Source organism: Prionailurus viverrinus, chromosome D1, assembly GCF_022837055.1.
Source record: "Prionailurus viverrinus isolate Anna chromosome D1, UM_Priviv_1.0, whole genome shotgun sequence".
Taxonomy (NCBI): domain Eukaryota; kingdom Metazoa; phylum Chordata; class Mammalia; order Carnivora; family Felidae; genus Prionailurus; species Prionailurus viverrinus.
The window spans coordinates 99623427-99644929 of NC_062570.1; the positions used below are offsets into that span (position 1 = coordinate 99623427).

Sequence of the window (21503 nt, forward strand, 5' to 3'; positions counted from 1 at the left end):
GGGGAGTCCGTAGGGAAGGGGGCGGGGCTAGAAGTGAGAGCGCTCGGGGCCGCGGACCGGGTGCGGGCTGCCAGACCCAGCGCCGCTCGCGGCGGCTGGGCTCGATTCCTGCCGGCCGGGCAGGGGCGGGTGAGAACTGTCCAGCAGGTGAGGGGGCGGGCAGAGCTGTCCAGCCCGGGGGCCGAGCCGGGATAAGCACCTGGCGCGTGCGCGCGTGTGTATGTGTGTGTGCATCTTACATTTGATCACGATTTGGAGACCATGTTTGGTTCTTTGGGGAAAAAACATTGCGGGGGGGGGGGAAGTGTTTCAAAACTGCTTGTTGGAGGGTCGAGACACCATTTAATCTTTGCCGCAACTGCTTCCCTTCCTATCCTCGTGCATCTCTAAATTCCTCTTCCTGCCCGGCCTCCCCCGCCCCCCCCCCCCCCTTTCCCAACCCTGCCTATTGCCTGCCTTATTGCTCTCGTTCTCCCCCACGCTGACCGGTCTGTGCTGATGCGCTTGCAAGGTCACTGCCTGGGTAGGAGGGGAGAGAGCCTCCTGTTGTGCTCACGTCAGCAAAGATGTCATATCGCTCTCCGGTTCCTGTGGTTTTACTATGACATTCTGCCCCAAACGAGGGACGAATCCAAAGGGTTGGTTAACGTTACCATTTGTAGGCTGAAAAGACATAGAGAACGTAAAGATCTGTGGATTCCAAATCTGCATCTGGAGTGGATGGTGATGGAGGACTTCAGCAGATAGGTACGCGTTTAGGGCTTGATGCCTTTGGAATATAGGAGCTGGAAACCAGGGACTCCCCCTTAGTAAACATGGTTGAAGCAAGAGGCAGAGGCTGAGCCTGGGTTGGTATGAAGACAGGATGTGCGTTATAGGTGATGTTAGAGGCTTTACAGAGAGGAGGGAGAATGGAGAGAAAAGCCTTGGTTATCTCTGCAATCTGAATAACGGGAGGCAGTGGCTATTGATGAGACATGAAGTGTGGCTAAGCATCTATCCTATCACTAGTACTAGAATAGTCACAAGATCTTGGGGTCCTCGTGGCTCTGGAGGGACATGAACGTTGTAGAGCATGATAATGATTTGAGTTTTATCACATGCTTCTCAAGTGGAAGGGCTGGGATCTCACCAAGGCTAGAGGCCTGATGCCCTAATATGTCAGTAGAAGATACTTCAGGTGTGATATTTGAGATTTTGGCAGGAAAGGGCTCTTGATTTTCAGTGTAAAATAGATTTCAAGGCTTAGCCTTGAGCTCTGGCTCTGTAAATTCTGTTTTGAGATACATTGGCTCTCATCCTAAGTATTTTGCACATAATTATAGAACAAATTATGCTTTTACGTATGCCCCTTTTCATTTCTCTATTTCCCTCCCCTTCTTACTCTGCTTGGGAGGAGTTGAAATCAACTTTATAGTAGTGCCCCACCTACTGCGGTTTGCTCATGACTCCATGGCACTGGAGAGAACCAAAGGACTTTTTGGGTGTTAGTGATACCTAGAAATGAGCATATGGCATGTTTTAGAAACTTGGTTTTGGTTGCGTAGAAAGAAGAAATCTCTCAAAATCCAGAAGTAGGACAAAGTGCAAACTAAAGATAGGTAGGGAAGAAGATAACCTAATAATTAGCAGGTGCTGTCAGTGGAAGAAGTGTCTCTAGGTTCAAAGAGAATGAATTGTTAAGGGCCCTGGCTGACTCTGGAGTAGCAGCTGCTAGCACTGTGCGGTCACCAAGCCCGGGAGGGGCTGTGGCTGTGCTATAAATAGTTCTGGGAGCCAGAGTCGCCATGGAGACAAACCCGAATCCTATTACCTGCAGGTCCTCTATTGGGAGCAACAGAAGGGAGGGAGCAGAATTTTGAGGATTTGAGAGGTATTGCAGAGCGGTCTATTTATTATTAAGTAGGGAAGAAAAAAGATAGAGCTTCTCATTATCTAAATCAAATAGAATCTTAAGCATACAGGGAGTGTGCATGTCTATGTATGGAAGTGCACACAGCAGCAGAGAAGAGAGTGGTGTGTGTGTAGTGTAATGGGAATGCCTGTGTGTACAGTAAAGAAGGTCCTAGTGTGGCCATGTGTGGAGCACAGAGGTACATTTCTGTATGCACCGAGGATAGCTTGTAGTGGAGTGAACCATTTTATTTAGAGAAGTGTATGGACACCCAACAGGATATAGATTATAATTAAGACCACGTAAGCTTTTCCTAACTTTTGGTCTATGGTTTAGAAATTACTGATCACCTCTTCCTGTCCTTGCAGAAATCCTATTATTTCTGCATCTAATTCTTAATTTCTTTAGAGATAGAAGGACAAAGTCTCATCTGTGTGTTTTGTATCACTGATTCCAATCTTGGGACTAGAGTAGAGGAAAAAAAAAAAAAAGACTATGATTCAGCACCAAGGGCAGAGCTAGTAGCGGTAGCCAGTGAGCCCCTTTCTTGCTTGAAGAGGGAAGAAAAATGGTTTAGATGGAGCAGTTGGAGCATGGATATTCCTCATGTGAGATTGCACAGGGTACAGTAGCCCACTGTTGTTGTTGTCTCAGTGCATTAAGTATACAATTTATATGGTAGTTTCCCATGAAGCTGAATGCAGCATGTTGGTTCAGGAAATAATTAGGTTTTCATATAGAGCTAGGAGTATAGATTAGTACTGATTAGAGTCTGGTTTGATACTGGTTCAGCCTGGAGCTGTCCTAGAAGTGACTTAGTTTTTATTATCATAATGACAGTCCTGTTTAGACTAACTGGCTCTATTTTTCAGAAACAGAGCACCAGGAGTGAGGCTGGAAATGGGCTGGTTTGTGGGGATGGGGAAGAGAGCCATTATTTATCCTACTTTTTAAAAATTTATTTATTTTGAAAGAGAGCGCACGTGCGTGTAAGCATGAGCAGGGGAGGGGCAGAGAGAGAGATAGGGGAAGAGAGAGAGAGAGAGAGAGAGAGAGAGAGAGAATTTCAAGCAGGCTCCACATGACCTAAGCAGAAATCCAGAGTTGGATGCTTAACTGACCGAGCCACCCAGGCATCCCTCTCCTACTTCTTGACGTTTGGCCCTGTGAGTTCAAAAGCTTAGACCAAGCTCTAGGCTAGGAAAAGTGTCATGTTTCCCCATCTTTACTACTGAAATGGAAGGTCTTCTGACCTATGACCCTGGCTGGAATGAAGCTGAGAGAGATGAGTCCCTTACACCCAGCAGTGGATCTTATCAGTACTTTTTTTCCTATTGGACTTGAATTTTCAGATAATACCAGAAATCCTCCTGGGAACATTGACTCCTTGTGCGGTGCCTTGAAGTTTCTGTGAGATGAACTGATGAATTGGAATCATGGTGCAAAAGAAGAAGTTCTGTCCTCGGTTACTTGACTATCTAGTGATCGTAGGGGCCAGGTAACCAAGAAGAGACTGGTTTTTGTCTTGTCTTTTGGGATAACCACAACATCTGTAATTATTCCCTTTCCCCATGCCCACATTGCTTTGCATATCTCATTCTTTCTCTATTATTTTACCCTCATAGGAACATTGATGCCATTAGTGAAAATAGCAGTCAGGTGGATTGAGAGCATTGGCCCAAAGGAACAGAGACAGAACAGAATTGCTCTTATCTAGCATCTTTGTGTTCTTGGGCAAATATACCCTGTATACTTCAGTTTCCTTATTTTGTAAAAAAAAAAAAAAAAGTACCCTGTGCTCTTTCTCAACCTACATATGCTCTTTTGGTAATTCATTAGCTAATACATCTTTTAAAAGTGCTAATCATCTTAATGCATTAGTGATAATTCTATTGCTGCAATTTTCCTTGCATTTCAGGATGGGTATCTTCATGACACTGCAGACCTCATTTAGCCCCCCAGCTAAATGTGGCAAGCAGCACCCAAGTTTTCCAAGGTCGTGCAGTTAGGTTACTTTATCCAAAATAGCATTTTGAACTTTATTTCTGGACTGTGGTTAAAATTTGAAACAACATCCTATCCCTCCAGGCTGCTGAATTTGTCTTTATATTCTTCAGGCACCCGAGCAGTGATAGTGTGGCCCAGACTCCCGAATTGCTACGGCGATACCCGCTGGAGGACCACGCTGAGTTTCCCCTGCCCCCAGACGTTGTGTTTTTCTGCCAACCAGAGGGCTGTCTGAGTGTGAGGCAGCGACGCATGAGCCTGCGGGATGACACTTCTTTCGTCTTCACCCTCACTGACAAGGACACTGGAGTCACGCGTTACGGCATCTGTGTTAACTTCTACCGCTCCTTCCAGAAGCGAATGCCTAAGGAGAAGGGGGAAGGTGGGGGAGGGTCCCGTGGGAAGGAAGGACCCCGTGCCACTTGTGCCTCAGAAGAAGTTGGTACTGAGAGCTCGGAGAGTGGCTTGTCCCTGCAGCCTCCCAATGCTGACTCTGCCCCTGAGGTGAATCAGTCTCCTCGGGGCAAACCCCGGGCCAAAGCAGGAAGTCGTTCCCGCAACAGTACTCTGACATCCTTGTGTGTGCTCAGCCACTACCCCTTCTTCTCCACCTTCCGAGAATGTCTGTACACCCTCAAACGTCTGGTGGACTGCTGCAGTGAGCGGCTGCTGGGCAAGAAACTAGGCATCCCTCGAGGCATACAAAGGTACACTTTGCCACTGATGGTCAGAAGAGAGGGAAGCAGTTAGAGATGAGGTATAATTGTGTGTGAGGGGCAGGAAATTGCCTCTAAAGCCTGAGGTCCTTCAGATAGCTAGAATGAAGTGTTGTCTTATATCCTGTTGTATATTTAAGAATAAACTTTTGTTTAAAAAAAAAAAAGCCTGAGGTCTTTCATACCTATTTAAGCATTTTTGTGTTAGTCCTTTCTAAGCAAAAGACAGCTGCAAAGTTAAACTTCCTGCCATAATAATGTTTGGAGTTCAACATTTCATGGCAGACAGGACAGTAAGTCCTGCTGTGTATACATTTTTATACTTGTTTCACCCTTGTATATTCTCTCTGGTCCTAGCTGAGCCCAAAGGGTGGGCTTTTCCAGTTGTCAGCATTTTACTCTCTATGGTTGCATTGGGTTGCTTTGGGGTATCAGCTCCTGGTGCTTATGCATCTGTTTCCTGCTGTCTGTTCCTCAGGGACACTATGTGGCGCATCTTTACTGGATCATTGCTAGTGGAGGAGAAGTCAAGTGCCCTTCTGCATGACCTTCGAGAGATTGAGGCCTGGATCTATCGATTGCTGCGCTCCCCAGTGCCTGTTTCTGGGCAGAAGCGAGTAGACATTGAAGTCCTACCCCAGGAGCTCCAACAAGCTCTGACCTTTGCTCTTCCAGACCCTTCTCGATTCACCCTAGTGGATTTCCCACTGCACCTTCCCTTGGAACTTCTGGGTGTGGATGCCTGTCTTCAGGTGCTAACCTGCATCCTGTTAGAGCACAAGGTGAGAGAGCCAGCTTTTTAGATCTTTAAGGACAGGGACTACATCTTTTTCATCTTTTTGTCTCTAGGAGGTAACATGGTGCCAGGTATACGGCAGTACTCAGTAGATGTGGGTTGAATTAAGTGGGATGTGTTCAGAGGGTTTGCCACTCAGGTGAATTATCCTTACCTAGACTGAACTAATTCTCTGGAAGTATCAGTAGTTCTAGTCCAATGAGTGGTCCTGGCATTGGGCGAACAAGAGCCAGAAAAGTAAGGCATGAGGCAGGGATAATTGTGGAAGCCATGCTCATGGAGCCCTACACATGGTGAAATGGAAATTAAATTGTAGCATTGGAAACTTTCCCCATAAACCTTATTTAGGCCGTTGAATGATCCTTATGGTATGGCTTCTGGCAGGTGGTGCTACAGTCCCGAGACTACAATGCCCTTTCCATGTCTGTGATGGCGTTTGTGGCGATGATCTACCCATTGGAGTATATGTTTCCTGTAATCCCACTGTTGCCCACCTGCATGGCATCTGCAGAACAGGTGAGTTTCAGGTGTTTTCTGGCTTTGTCACCTCTGTCTTACAACTCTGGCCAGCTCTGAGGGAGAACGCCCGATGCCAAGAAGTTAATCAGTACCGGTCTTCAATCCTTTACTCTAACTTCTTTGTCTGCAAAACATGACCTAACTTTGAACTGATTTGATGGCAAAACTTGTGTTATTTGTGGTTTTTATTTATCAAAGTAAATGTTAATCATTATAGGTTACTGGCCATGCTCCCGCAGGTGTTACATAATATACAGAATATACACTGTCGCCTTTCTAAAATCTGAAAAATTATGAATACTAAAACACACCTAGCCTCAAGAGTTTTGGAAAAGAGATTATGGACCTGCATTTCCTCATCAAGAAAAATCCTCATGTGATAAGTGATCGAAATATGTTTAGTTTTTGTTTCTTACCCTCTTATTTTTTTTCTACAGCTACTGTTGGCTCCAACTCCGTACATCATTGGGGTCCCTGCCAGCTTCTTCCTCTACAAACTGGACTTCAAAATGCCTGATGATGTATGGCTGGTGGATCTGGACAGCAATAGGGTGAGGTTCTTGGCTGAGATATTATAGAGTCCAGAATAGGATTGTGTTCTGTTTTTCTAGATTACTCCCAAGAAGGTCCTCAGTTGGTGGGTGATTTGTCTTGTGTGACTCGTTGATACCATATTTTTTTAATGCTTAGCTTTTACTTTATTGGCTAATAGGCCCTTGGTTAAGACCCAAACGAGTACAAGATTTAGTTTTGCCAGAATGAAGTGCTCCCCCGCATCTAGAAGCAGTAGGCAGTTGTGGTTGTGGGACCACTGCCTATGGTGTAGGTCATCTCATGGTTTTCCTGGGTATGGTTTCTAGTAAGACAGTGCCTTTCAGGCTTAAAATGTACAGTAATATTCTGTAGTGTGAATATACTCAAATTTCAGCAGGAAGCCCTTCTATCTGTTTATAGTAAAAGTTTAGAAAATACAAATAAGTGTAAAGAAATAAATAAAAACCAGGGGCATCTGAGTGGCTGTCGGGTAAGGGTCCAACTCTTGATTTTGGCTCAAGTGATGATCTCACAGTTCATGGGTTTGAGCCCTGCTTTGGGCTTCATGCTAACATTGTGGAGTCTGCTTGGAATATTCTCTCTCTCTCTCTCTCTGTCCCCCTCCCCACTCTCTCTCTCTGACTCTTCCCCTCCCACACGTGCACACTCGCTCTCTCAAAATAAACTTTGAAAAAAAAAAAAAAGAAAAACCATAGTCCTATTGTCTGGACGTAGTCTCCAGTAACATTGAGGTATATTTCTTTTCAGGTGTGTATATATATCACAGCCATGTATATGTGTGCCCCTAATACATGTGTATATGTAATATATTTGTATGCATAATATACATGTTCACATATATGTGAAAATACTGTGTATACAACTTCCACTTACCCTTACGTAAGAGTAACTCCTGAGTGATTAATTCTAAGGTCGTGCCTTTTGTCTTTTTTCTGGTGTAGGTGATTGCCCCCACCAATGCAGAAGTGCTACCAATCCTGCCAGAACCGGAATCATTGGAGCTGAAAAAGCATCTGAAGCAGGTGAGTGAAGAATGAAGAGGAAGAGGAGCGGTAGCTATTCCCGGATGGCTGCAGAGGCTGTAGCTGTTGTGAGAGCCCGTTTCCCTTCGGACCTCAGGTGGAATAGGTTTTCTTAGCCTTGGGTGGGCTTAAGAAGAGGTGTATCACATTTCTGGGTGGCAGGATGACTCTCAAAAAGGCTATTAGATATCTTCTAATTCATTGTATGCCTCCCACCCTCTAATACTTAGAATACTATATATATATATATATAAACAACCTTCATTTTCTGTTTCTTGTCACGTGTACCATTCTTTGTGGCTTAGAGTGCTCTCTCAGTCCTGTAAGGAAAGAACTAGTTGTTTGGATAGCCTGGCTCCTTTTATATTTTCCTCCTGAATTGACCTCTAGGTCCCTGAAGAATGCTTTCTTCAAAAATTCCTCTCTTTGAATAATCTCTTAAATACATTTTTTCATTGCTTTTCTTCCTCTCCTGCATGCTGAACACAGTACCTGAAGGTAAAATATGACAAGGCCCCATCTCTTTGCCCTGTTGTATGTGTTATGTAGAACCACCAGTAGATAGCTCCGTATTTATTTTTAGGAATCCTTGTCATCTTCAGGGTCTTCAGGAATCTCTGTGTTGTCTTAGTTGCTAAGCAGTACCTCTGCTTGGTGTAAATGGGTCATTTTGTAGCATCCCTCTCATCATCCCCGCTGATGTAATATGGTGTCTTGTTACTGCAGAGTCTGTGAGGATTGCAAGTTGAGAAAGTTCTCTGTCTTCCTTTGCAGTGTTTTCATTCTTGATGGTTACTTTAGTATGACTAATGAGATGGAGAGGTTGATATATAGAATGGTACTTTAAATGTTGGTAGGAGTTAAGATCTTGGGCTCCTTAATCCTGTGTCCTTCCCCCCGCTACTTGAAGTGTGGTCCATGGACCAGCAGTGTTACTTTTGCCTGCGGTTGTTAAAAGTGCAGAATCACCCCAGATATATTGAACCAGAAAAATCTGCATTTTTAACAACATTCCCGATGACTCCAATGCTCATGAATATTTAAGGAAGCCCTACTGGTCTAGATCAGTGGTTTTCAAACTGCCCCATGGAGCCTCATAGGGGCTGATTTAGGCTGGTAACACTGAGCACATGAGGTTCTGGGTTCCTTATGTCCTTCAGAGAAGCTTTACTTTTACGTGTCTCAGTTGTTTATATTTTCATACAGATTTCAACATGTTGTTGAAAAAGAACATTCCATGGCTAAAATAAATTTGAAAATTATTGCCCTGGACTTCAGATTTGATCAGGTTGCCTTGAACCAACCTGGCTTAAACTGCAAGGCTACATAATTCAGATCATCTTCTAAAGGTTAAAGTACGCTATTTGGATTCTGATTTCAAAGATTAAGGGTCTTTCCTAGGAGATGAGATTGGCCAGCTGCCCAGGAATCTGCCTTCTATTAGGGGATTTCTTGTTGTTCCACAGGCCCTTGCCAGCATGAGTCTCAACACCCAGCCCATCCTCAATCTGGAGAAATTCCATGAAGGCCAAGAGATCCCCCTTCTCTTGGGAAGGCCCTCTAACGACTTGCAGTCCACACCTTCCACTGAATTCAACCCACTCATTTATGGCAATGATGTAGATTCTGTGGATGTCGCAACCAGGTACGACCAAGTCGACTAAACCATCACAGGTGCTTAGATTGGGTTCTGGTCTCTCATTAGGTATATTTGTCACCTTAGTAAAAGCAAAGAAGAATTAATTCATCGTACTCTCAGGCGTTTTAGGCCTTGAGTGAAGAAAGAGATTGATGATTCTTTAAGATCCCTTCCCCTTTGATGTTGGAAGCCTGTGAAATGATGACTTGGGGAGGTGGTCTGACACCTTGGATCATAGGAATCCTTCTAGCGCAGTGTGTGGGACTTGAATTATCTCACCATCCCCTTCTTCCCCAGAGTGGCCATGGTCCGCTTCTTCAACTCCCCCAACGTGCTGCAGGGTTTTCAGATGCACACACGTACCCTGCGCCTCTTCCCTCGGCCTGTGGTAGCTTTTCAAGCTGGCTCCTTTCTAGCCTCACGTCCCCGACAGACTCCTTTTGCTGAGAAGCTGGCCAGGACTCAGGCTGTGGAGTACTTTGGCGAATGGGTCCTTAACCCCACCAACTATGCCTTCCAGCGAATTCACAACAGTGAGTCCACCTGCCCCTGCCTCTTTGTCCTCCTGATGGCTCTTCCCTTTGCTTTTCCCTTTTCTCATCTTTGATCTGCCCCTTCCATTCCTATTTTGCTTTAGACGTTTCCCTACCTTTCTTCTATGTTTTGCTTGGTTTTTTTCCTCCTTGTTGCTAACTGTATTCTTTTTTTCTCTGTGGGTAGATATGTTTGATCCAGCCCTGATTGGTGACAAGCCAAAGTGGTATGCTCATCAGCTGCAGCCTATCCATTATCGAGTCTATGATAGCAATTCCCAGCTGGCGGAGGCACTGAGTGTGCCACCAGAGCGTGACTCTGACTCGGACCCTACTGATGACAGGTGAGCAGCAGCAAAACCGCTTTTTGAGGTCGAGAGGCTCTCGCTAGTCCTTATTGAGCACTATGGCAGAACTTCATAGGACTTAAACATTAGTGTTTGAAGCCTTGATGATATTTTGGTTGATTGTTTTGTGTAAGCTTCCTTATTTTATCTTGTTCCCTGACCTTAAGAGTTTTCCTCTTTTTTTTTTAAGTTTTTAATTTTAATTCCAATATAGTTAGCATACAGTGTTATGTTAGTTTCAGGTGTACAATACGGTGATCCAGCAATTCTCACATTAGCCAGTGCTCATCATGATAAGTGTAGTCTTTAATCCCATCACTTATTTCATTCGTCCCCCCATCCACCTCCCCTCCAGTAGCCAAGTGTGCTCTATATTGTTAAGAGTCTCTTTCTTGGTTTGTCTCTCTCTTTTTTCTTTTGTTTGATTACTTTGTTTCTTAAATTCCACATATAAGTGAAATCATATGGTATTTGTCTTTCTCTGACTCTGCTTAGCAAAATACACTCTAGCTCCATCCATGTTGTTGCAAATGGCAAGATTTCATTCTTTTTTATGGCTGAATAATAGTCCAGTGTGTGTGTGTGTGTGTGTGTGTGTGTGTGTGTGTGTGTATGAGAATGCTCCCCTTTTTATTTTTCCTAATGCTGATTGCTGGTACTTTTCCTGCCCCTTCATTCTGTTTTATTTTTATTTTTATTTTTGTGCTCTTCACTCTGCAGTGGCAGTGATAGCATGGATTATGATGACTCAAGCTCTTCTTACTCCTCCCTTGGTGACTTTGTCAGTGAAATGATGAAATGTGACATCAATGGTGATACCCCTAGTAAGTGTACTTGAGGAGATGGGGCAGCTCTGGGAGGGGTTGGAGGCTCTGGGATGGTGTGGTCTGTACCTGCCACCTTGGGTTTTGGCAGATGTGGATCCATTGACGCATGCAGCCCTGGGGGATGCCAGTGAGGTGGAGATTGCTGAGCTGCAGAACCAGAAGGAATCAGAGGAACCTGGCCCAGACAGCGAGAACCCTCAGGAAAACCCCCCGCTGCGCTCCAGCTCCAGCACCACCGCCAGCAGTAGCCCCAGCACTGTCGTCCATGGAGCTAATTCTGTACGTGAGGACTTGGAAGGGCGGATAAGTGAGAACTGTTACTTATGTGGGTCATACCTCCATTAGGAAGGTGAGGCTGAAGCTGTTAATTTGCCTCTTCATAGTCTTCCTGTCTTCCTCTCTATACATCCCATAGCTTAGAGCCTAAGAGACGTAGTTTTGACTCCAGAACTCGTCGGGCTTTGTTCAGGGCTTAGCTAAGGTTCCCTTTGCATGGTTTGTGGGGACAGAGAGCAGGAGTGTCATAGAGATCTTTTCTCACACACTCCCTTAGGATAGGAGATGGGAATCTAATAGAGCTGGCTTGGCCTTGCCAAACTGAGGTAGGTAGGTATCACTGGGCACCAGGTGACCAGTTTTTATTTAATATGGCCTTTAGGAACCTGCTGACTCAACGGAGGTGGACGATAAGGCAGCAGTAGGCGTTTCCAAGCCCCTCCCTACCACGCCTCCCAGCATTGGCAAATCGACCGCGGACAGGCGTCAGACAGAAATTGGAGAGGGGTCAGTGCACCGGCGAACCTATGACAATCCATACTTCGAGCCCCAATATGGCTTTCCCCCTGAGGAAGATGATGATGAGCAGGGGGAAAGTTACACTCCCCGATTCAGCCAACATGTCAATGGCAATCGGTGAGAGCCTGGGGATTCCTTCTAGGTGGGTGACTGAAGGACCTCACCACAGAGGACCCCGGGTGAGGGTTAATCAGAAAGAGAAGTCTGAATGTTCTTGTGACCCGCCATCCCATGGTGGTGCCTTGATCTAGGCATATAGAAATTGTGGGAAGGGAGCAGTGACTGCAGTGTAGCATAGGGCCCACACTTCCAAGAGTAGGTACCCCTGCCTGGGGCTCATAGGTGCCACTGTGCATTCAAGGGCTCAAAAGCTGCTGCGGCCCAACAGCTTGAAACTGGCAAGCGACTCAGACGCAGAATCAGACTCTCGAGCGAGCTCTCCCACCTCCACCGTCTCCAACAACAGCACCGAGGGCTTCGGGGGCATCATGTCTTTTGCCAGTAAGTGCCTCTGCTCTCATGCCTCTGTCCCGTTTTCTATGCAGTGGGGCCTGACTATGGTGGATGCTGCTTAGAACTTCAGAGGTAGAACTGGGTGGGCATTATCAAGCCCCAGTTCAGGTTGTTGGGGTGATAGTGAATAAGGTATTTCCAAGGGAAGTCAATAAAGGACAGAGACAGAGTAGTCACTATCTTTATACCCAGAGATTTCAGTCTGTTTCGGGTAAGACAGCTGGTCAACTGAAAGATAGTCATCATATTAAAAATCATACACTTGTACATGTATCTTGTGGAAATATTCTTGTCATATTTGATTTAGGTACATATCTAATACCTTTTTTGCCTGGTGAAGGACTTTTTCATGAGCATGCTTTGAAATCTATATGAGGTGACTTTTGTGCCTAGAGAATATTTCCAGAAATGAGGGGTGGTATCAGTTAAAGGTTGAGGACAGCCCAGGGGCCAGAGAAAGCCAACATTGGGTATAATTATGATTGTGAGTTTTTCTCAGAAGCCAGACAGGGACAGCACCAACTTTTGCCCAAAAGTGCATTAACTGTCCGGCTTTCATGCTGAGTTAGCAGTTGATGGGACACTTGTCCGTCCCCATGGGAGGTAGTCAGAGAAAGTTCTTACTGGGTTTTGAACTATCCTGACAGTGGCCCCCATGTTTGCCCTGAATTAGACTTGGTCCTCTCTAAGGTAGATCAGAGGTACTGGGATTATGTTTGAAAAGGAGAAAGATGGAGATGATGATATACTTATGCTCCTAACTCCTCGCTCTCACACCCTCCCCTTGATAGGCAGCCTATATCGGAACCACAGTACAAGCTTCAGCCTTTCAAACCTCACGCTGCCCACCAAAGGTGCCCGAGAGAAGACCACACCCTTCCCCAGTCTGAAAGGTAACTACAGCCCTCCTTCTGCCATACCAGGATTCTCCAGAAGATATTTCAGGCCTATGGGTGCTTGTCAGGAGCCCTGCGTATGACGAATCGTTTGATCTGGCTGTTGCCCCTCATACCGCTTCTCATGGCTTTCATTGCACATTATGGGCTCTACTCGTTTTCAGATGGAAAGTGTCTTTGTAGCTGAAGAGACGGCCCTGTCGTATCATTTAGGATAACAGCAACTGAGATCACCGCTGCTTCTTAGGGGGAGCTTTGTCAGGTGTACATAATTAACACAGGGATCGTCAGCTGCTGCCAGTGATCTGCCAGGTGCCTGCTGCATGAATGTAGGACAAGCTTCATCCCGATTAGCTGGCCCACTGAGGGATGCTCATAGAGAGCCTGGCAGTGTTACAGCGTCAGGAAGCCTCTTTGGCTTCCTGTCAACGTAGGGCCTGTGGGTGGGCCAGGTAGTATCGGTTGGCTTCTCCGGGCATTTAAGACCTTATTTGATTTTCATTTGTGATCGCTGAGAGTTTGAAGAGCTCTTCTGCATTTACTCTGACTTTTGTTTGTTTTCTCTAGATATTGTGCTGAACTATTTAATTACACTAGAAAGCATAGTGAGAAGCAGCTCCATATATTTTTCACCTGACTTCTCTTCCCAGTGATTAAAAATCCCAGGAATCTAAGGAGTGTTCTTTGGTGGGGCTGGGAACATAGGATAGATGGGCAGAGGGACAGAGTAGCTAGTGGCGTAGGGGATTAACTAGCACTGTGTCGTAAATCTGCACCTGACTCTGTAGGTTAGGGGTAGAAAAGTGTTAGCGTCACCGGCTTTCATTTGATACAGTTGGGGAGGGGAGCAATTGAAGCGCTTTCATTGCATGCTGATGCTTCATTTGTGCACTTCCCACTCCCATCCACCTCCCAGCCTCACACCCCAACCCCACGTCCCATGACAGCATCTGCAAGATGGGTCTCCTCTCTCTGCATACCAGCAAGCCCTGTGGACCCTGTGCTAGATGTTTCATGAAAACCAGTGGTCCTTCTTTCATGCATGTGCCTGTTTAGTACCCGAAGGTCCCTTGTGTCATGTACCCTGCCCCTGGCTCTGAGAGGCCATAGTCTTAAGAATGGTCTTTCCTAGAGCCTTGGTTGATTCCTGATCTCTTGGCTTCCAGCTCTGAGGTGCCTGAGAACTAAGGTTATGTGCACTAAGCTTTGGGAGAATCCTCAGACTATCTGACTTACAGCTCCATCGAGGGATATAGGGGTTGCGGTATCATGGTGCACCTACTAATTGTGTATTTTGTGTCCCAGTATTTGGGCTAAATACTCTAATGGAGATTGTTACTGAAGCCGGCCCCGGGAGTGGTGAAGGTGGGTCTTGCCCGTGAGCTGTGCATGATCTTTTTTTCCTAGCATCTTCTGTGCCTGCCTGAGGGCCATCCTCCTCATGGAGCAAGCGGTACCACATGGGTGACCTGCCTTGCCCTGTCCCCCGTGACGCCTGTGCTTGCCCGTGGGGCATGCTGCTGGTGCATGTGGAGTGGCCTGAGTCTCCATCCCCACTTCCTCCACATTGCCATGGCTGGTTTCTACCTATGTGTGATGCCCTGGGGTCACCCTCACCCGGCCCTTCTGGGGAACGGGTGTGGAACGTGGCTTCCCAGGGCTGTGCTGACAAGGCTGCTGGACTACAGTAGTGATGTCTCTCATTCCTACCTTCCTGGCTATAGGAAACAGGAGGGCCTTAGTGGACCAGAAGTCATCTGTTATTAAACACAGCCCAACAGTGAAAAGAGAGCCTCCATCACCTCAGGGTCGATCCAGCAATTCTAGGTAATCCATGGCTGAGCTATTACAAAAGATCTCTGATAGAGGTAGCGATTCCTGTACCACACTGTAGGGAGGCTCAGGAGTGGGAGAGAACCTGTCAGTTGGGTGGATGAAATCAATTCTTGGGAGCCCTGCGCATTCTTACTTCCCATGCAACAGTAGTAGCTCACCCTGGTGAGAAGAATGAAACAGCAGTGGTGGGTATGTGGGCACACCAGGCGATCCGGAGCGGTGGGGGGTGCAGGGGACTTGCACCCCTGGAGACTTGGCTTTGCGTTTTGCCCCTGGAGGCAAACATCTAGTCTGGTGAAAGAGGCGGGGTGCTCTGCAAAGAAGCCGATGACCACAGAAGCTGTGTGTGGACCCCGTAGTGAGAACCAGCAGTTCCTGAAGGAGGTGGTGCACAGTGTGCTGGACGGCCAGGGCGTTGGCTGGCTCAACATGAAAAAGGTGCGCCGGCTGCTGGAGAGTGAGCAGCTGCGCGTCTTTGTCCTGAGCAAGCTGAACCGCACAGTGCAGTCGGAGGACGACGCCCGGCAAGACGTCATCCCTGATGTGGTCAGTGTCTGGGGTGAGGAGCTGGAATCAACTGCCGGAGGGACCTGGACCCCGAAGGCAACTTTGCCCACTCCAGCCCCTGGGTTATTGTTGCAGGAGGTCAGTCGAAAGGTGTACAAGGGGATGCTAGACCTGCTCAAGTGCACGGTGCTCAGCCTGGAGCAGTCCTATGCCCACGCGGGCCTGGGAGGCATGGCCAGCACCTTTGGGCTTCTGGAGATTGCCCAGACCCACTACTACAGTAAAGGTAGGGATCGCACCAGCTGGGCGGCGCTGTCCACAACTCTTCCACTCATCTCCAAAGAAGGCTTGTTCCTTCACAGGTTTCCCAGTGCCAGGCTGTTTCCCCTCAGGCTTCGGGGTTTCCTTTTTTAATGCGTGTTTATACGTACCGGGTGTTTTTCTGTCATGAAAAATAAGATGTCTGTTTTTCTTTCCTTGCACTTTTTCCATTCTGCATCCTCCTTGCTTCTCCCACCTCGTTCCCACAGCTTGATTCCCACTCGTTGTCTCTCTTGACCTCTTCCTGTATTCCCTCTTTTCCTAGAACCAGACAAGCGGAAGAGAAGTCCAACAGAGAGCGTAAATACACCAGTTGGCAAGGATCCTGGCCTGGCCGGGCGGGGGGACCCAAAGGCTATGGCACAGCTGAGAGTTCCCCAGCTAGGACCTCGGGCACCAAGTGCTGCAGGAAAGGGTCCTAAAGAGCTAGACACCAGAAGTTTAAAGGAAGAGAATTTTGTAGCGTCTATTGGTATGTATCACCGTGTTTGGTGTGGTGGAGGGTTCGGGCTTCTAAAATACCTCTCCCTCCTTTCAATTCATTCAGAATCCTGCCTTTCTTTTCCCCATGCTTTGCTTTCTAGAGAGGGAGATAGATCTGCATCCATTTCTAATGGAATTTCTTTGTACTTCTTTATCGCTTATGCTTCCTTTACAGGCACCCCCACCTACATCTTAGAGGAAGAATGGAAGTTTTGCTTTGAGGGGCCAGTGAGGCTTAGTGCAGGGAGTCTGAGCTATATTCCTTGTCCCACTTTTTATTTACATCTGGATTTCTTCAGATGTGAGGTCCAGGAAGCTATAAGAAAGTTTATAGATGCGTCTTTGGCCTATAAAATTATAATTGTCCGGCCAGTTTTCTCCCATGCAACCATTACACTACCCTCAAATGTGCTTTCCTGGGGTGTGTCCAGCAACCCCATTTCCCTGGGCGCTGGACCTCAAGGTATAGATTTCTGAAACGACTTTTCTTCAAACCTTTTCTCACTGGACTCGACCAAGAGCTTGTTTACGTTTGGTGTCTCTCTGTTCCCACTGAGGCAATGCCTTAGTGAGCTCTCTGGGTGTCACCTCCATTTGACTCACTTGACCTAGAGCCATCTAGGCTGTGTCTTTCTTTTTCTGGTTCTGTTTCCCTGGGCAGTTTGCTTCTAGCTGATGCTTCTTTGCCACACCATTAGCAGTTGTCTTATGCTCCCAAAAGTGGGGAGGAGGAACCAGTTTCCTTTGTTGGGGAACTGCACTTCTCTAGCCAGCAGAATAGTGTCCTAGAGGCAGCCAACCCAGTCTTTCTCCCACATGATGCGATGCTCTAGGAAAAGCACCAGCCTGCAAGTCTGGAGGTCCGGAGTTTTAGTCCTGTATCTGCCCCCCAGCTAGGAATGAAACTTTGGGCAAAGCACTTCCTCTTTTCAGGGTCTCTGTCTCCTCATCTGGGAAATGAAGAGATTGGACTAAGTAGGCACTCAAGTTCTTCCAGGAAAAGAATGCTATGATCAGTATTCTCTCTTCTTTACCCTAATGAAGATCCTATTCTTGACCATTTAGTGTTCTCTGTCACCTTTACTGAAAGCATTTTTCCAGACGACTAGCTGAGAACGGGTCACTTGGCAGGGCAGATGCTAATACTGAGGGTGAATTGGATTTTTTGGTAGCAACAAGGAAGGATACTAACCACCTGCATGAGTGGCCTCTATCCAGTCCCGTGAATCAGCCAGGTTTGTGCTCACACTTCTGAACCCCTTTGGCTGCTTGCGGTGATCATCTGTCTAGAATCTTTAAAAATTGTTTCCCAGCTCATTTGGCAGAGAAAGCATGGTCCCAGGTGATCCTAAGTTACATGATCTTGAGCAAGTGCTCCAGCCTCGTTAGGATCACTTTTCTCATGCCAAAAGGAAGGAGCTTGGTCCAAGGCAGTTCCATCTCTCACGTTCTGCAAGGTTTTTACTACCACGTTAAGGTTTGGGTTAGGAATTTAGAGTCTTTAGTTCATGAGTGGGGGAAAGGCATTAGATCTCTTGATTTTTTAACCTCCCAAAATGAAGATCTCTTTTTATCTCTTAATATGTAATCCTGTGCCTGAGACTGAATCAGCTTGGGTTGGGTGGGTTTCCATTCTGTCTGTCTGACCAGCCTCTGACTCTGTCTGTCTTTCTCTCCTGCTTACATTGCATCTGGGGTAGAATTGTGGAACAAGCACCAGGAAGTGAAAAAGCAAAAAGCTTTGGAAAAACAGAGTAAGGAACAAATGCCCCTTCCTGTTCCCAAATCTCCCATACCTGCCAACTCCCCAGGCCCAGTTGGGGCAGGCTCTCTTTGTCAGCCCCACCCCAAATTTGCTCTTGGGGGGTATTTGGAATGAAAGCAGGTAGGTGGTATGTGATTCACAGGTACGTGACTTGTAGGCTGCTTCTTTCCCCGCTCCTCCTAGCAATCAGGCTGTAATCAGGGCGTCTATCGAGTAAAGTCCCTTAGACCTTGGTTCTCTATTGCTTCAGAGTTGGTGGGGAGAATGGTCGCCTATTTCAGTGCCCCTCATTGGCTGAGATCTCCCTCACCCATTAGAAGGCCTGTGGGCACAGTTGGCAGAGATGGTTGCTGTCCCTCCGTGTTGAGTCTGTAGCTTCCCAGCTCTCTCTGGTGGCTTGCCTAGGCACGCTTTCTTGCTTTCTGTCATTCTGTCCTTCTGCCATACTACTGTGGGTGGGTGGGGAAAAATGACAGTGTGTTTGTTTTTTTTAATCTCAAATGTAGAAGTAGGGTTGGGGTAGGCTGTGTCCACAGAAACAGCTGGTGTTTCTGTATCTCATTGGGCCTATCCTTTTCTAGCCCCTTTTAGATACATTTGCTGGGGAAGCACCGAGTGACCTGGGGACCCATAACCGGTTGTACACACCAGTGAAGCTCTGACTCTGAGTGTAGTGGAATGTGGTTTAGACATTTGTTTGTGGAGCTTTCTGTTTTAGAATGATTTGCTCAGAATTTTCTCAGGTTGTGAAGATGGCTGCAGAACCCCTTGAGACCAGGTTTAATTTGTCCTACTTGGTTCTTAAGGCATCTGGGGACTTCTTCCAATGGGGCCCGAGGTGGGGGCAGTCCCTGGAAAGGTGACTGGGACACGCTGAACAGGTCTGGGACCAGGCTGTGCTGCTGTCCCTTTCCCTTCACCAGCCTGCCCCTTGTGTGTGTGCACTGGGTGACAGAGGTCTTCCCCTACCCAGGGCCTGAAGTAATCAAACCCGTCTTTGACCTTGGTGAGACAGAAGAGAAAAAGTCCCAGATCAGCGCGGACAGTGGCGTGAGCCTGACATCTGGTTCCCAGGTTTGTGACGACCTTGTTAAGAATTGCGAGAATTAAATTTGCTCTCTCAGAATACTTCTTTAAGTTAAAAAAAAAAAAAAAAAAAAAGACAACCTCAAAGCAACATGCTTGCCCAGTGATAGTGGACTGATGAAATAAGTATAATACATCATGTACTATGGTATTAACATCATTGAAGACTGTTTTTAAAAATGTAGTAACATGGGAAAATGCTTTACACAGCTACATGTAGTATGAGTCCCATTTTATTTTTAAAATGTATGTAGAAAAGACTAAAAGGAAATGTACTGAAACCTTAACAGTGATTAATATCAGTGGTAGGTTTATGGCTTTTGTTTCCTTATTCTTTCTTGTATTTTCTATAGTATGTATTTCTTTTTTACTATTTTTTATTACGTAGTTTTTATTATTTTCTATTATGTATATTTTATATTCAGGAAAAAAATAAATTTCTCATGACCTGTTTAGGTAGGCTGGGGATGGGGAGAAGGAAGAAGATACAGTATTTCTTAAAGAAACCAGGAGTATACGGGACACCCCTTCTAATGTGTCTGAGTCCCCGTGTCGTTTCAGAGGACTGATCCAGACTCTGTCATTGGTGTGAGTCCAGCTGTTATGATCCGAAGCTCAAGTCAGGACTCTGAAGTTAGCACCGTGGTAGGGGAACACCACATTGGCATCTTGGTGGGTGGGGTGTGAGCTTCCCTCTGGAAAAGGGGGCTGCTTTCTCCCATGGAGGCTCTTAGTCTCCTGTCAGCTTGGTTCTCATGGTGGAGATGTTCACCTGTCCTAGGTTTGTATGCGTGGGATCAGACCCTGAGATTGCACCCAGGGCACCTCATCCTGTAGAGAAGGTACTTCCAGAGGCTATCTGACCCACCTTTGAAGTTCAGTGCTTTCTCTATGGCAGTGGAGAGCTCTAACAGCTGGGCATTTCTGGGAACCTTTCCCTGGGGAATATCCCTTACTACCCCTTTTTCCTTTCCAGGTGAGTAATAGTTCTGGAGAGACCCTTGGAGCAGACAGTGACCTGAGCAGCAACGCAGGTGATGGAGCAGGTGGTGAGGGCAGCGCCCACTTGGCCAGCTCTCGGGGCACTTTGTCTGATAGTGAAATTGAGACCAACTCCGCTACCAGCACCATCTTTGTGAGTTTTGTTTACTAACAAAAGGAGATCAGCTCTTTCACGGGAGGGCAGTGGATTAGAAAAGAATGAAAAGTTAGGGGGCAATTAGAAGGAAAGGAGAATGTCAGGAATCAGTCACGAATGAATAATCCTGATATATCTGGCTTCAAAGAAAATGTTTCTCAAATCTTTTTTCAGAGTTATTTGACTCCATGATCTGGGGCTTTTAGGATCCTCTCAAGAATCACTGAGGAGTTGGGCTCCCCTCCCACTCAGATAAGGGCCTCAAATCCTAAGTAGCAGTAATCCCCACATTTACAATAGACAAGGTGATGGGTACTTTGTGGCAATGTCAGGGCAGTTATAGTGTGTACCAGTCAGCCTGTTGCTGTGGAATAGTTTGGTTTTATGCTGGTCACTGCTCTATTTATACAGTGCTTTAAAATAGCATTTTAGGGGCGCCTGGGTGGCGCAGTCAGTTAAGCGTCCGACTTCAGCCAGGTCACGATCTCGCGGTCCGTGAGTTCGAGCCCCGCGTCGGGCTCTGGGCTGATGGCTCAGAGCCTGGAGCCTGTTTCCGATTCTGTGTCTCCCTCTCTCTCTGCCCCTCCCCCGTTCATGCTCTGTCTCTCTCTGTCCCAAAAATAAAAATAAAACGTTGAAAAAAAAAAATTTAAAATAGCATTTTATTTTTATTTTAGTATGGTTTTTTTTTTTAATGTTTATTTATTTTTGAGAGAGAGAAAGAGAATGTGCACACGAGCAGGGGAGGGGCAGAGAGGAAGACAGAGAATCCCAAGCAGGCTCTTCACTGTCAACACAGAGCCCAGCGCAGGGCTTGAACTCACAAACCGTGAAATCACGACCTGCGCCGAAACCAAGAATCCGACACTAACCAACTGAGCCACCCAGTCGCCCCTATTTTAGTATATTTTTAACAGTTATTTGATGTTTTCATTCATTAATAAGTATCTATTAAGTGATCTACTAAGTGCTATATTCTGTACTAAAGAAAGAGAGATAAGGCACGATTCTCACTCTCAAACAAGTTTGCAATTCACTGTTTCTGTGACTAATCTCTTCTGATGGGAACAAAGCCTTAGGGAAAAAGAACTTGCCCTACATCATATAAAAAGCCAGCAATCAGTTGGAATTAAATTAATTCTGTTTAGTTCTTGCCTTTAGACACCCTACTTTTTGGTGTATACATGCCTCTTTAAACAGCACTAAGCACTCTGATATGCTTGTCACTTTATTAGAGGCAAGAATGGATAGTCTCTACAGGAGCTTATAGGTTCTTATCTTTGTGGGGAGCATGGAAGATGGAATTTA

The 21503-nt window shown here is 46.3% G+C and overlaps 1 protein-coding gene across 37 annotated transcripts in view; it reads left to right on the top strand.

The window, feature by feature from the left end:
• Positions 1–21503, top strand: part of MADD (MAP kinase activating death domain) — a 40451-nt gene that overhangs the window by 569 nt on the left and 18379 nt on the right. For 5 of the 37 annotated variants that reach the window (XR_007156233.1, XM_047877652.1, XM_047877649.1 and 2 more), the window contains exons 2-23: positions 3247–3392; positions 4012–4608; positions 5096–5399; positions 5798–5929; positions 6370–6483; positions 7429–7509; positions 8976–9154; positions 9446–9681; positions 9869–10025; positions 10749–10852; positions 10944–11134; positions 11514–11767; positions 12012–12151; positions 12955–13056; positions 14365–14424; positions 14784–14886; positions 15255–15441; positions 15538–15688; positions 15989–16195; positions 18945–19045; positions 19619–19702; positions 20034–20192. Coding sequence is in view for 36 of the 37 variants with exons in the window: in XM_047877652.1 (XP_047733608.1) it covers positions 3331–3392; positions 4012–4608; positions 5096–5399; positions 5798–5929; positions 6370–6483; positions 7429–7509; positions 8976–9154; positions 9446–9681; positions 9869–10025; positions 10749–10852; positions 10944–11134; positions 11514–11767; positions 12012–12151; positions 12955–13056; positions 14365–14424; positions 14784–14886; positions 15255–15441; positions 15538–15688; positions 15989–16195; positions 18945–19045; positions 19619–19702; positions 20034–20192 (3705 nt within the window). In the remaining variant the exon portion in view is untranslated. Of the gene's footprint in view, positions 1–61; positions 148–662; positions 748–3246; positions 3393–4011; positions 4609–5095; positions 5400–5797; positions 5930–6369; positions 6484–7428; positions 7510–8975; positions 9155–9445; positions 9682–9868; positions 10026–10748; positions 10853–10943; positions 11135–11513; positions 11768–12011; positions 12152–12954; positions 13057–14364; positions 14425–14783; positions 14887–15254; positions 15442–15537; positions 15689–15988; positions 16196–18944; positions 19046–19618; positions 19703–20033; positions 20193–21503 lie in introns of those variants that run through there. The other 32 variants (XM_047877673.1, XM_047877653.1, XM_047877674.1 and 29 more) reach the window with 19 other exon arrangements.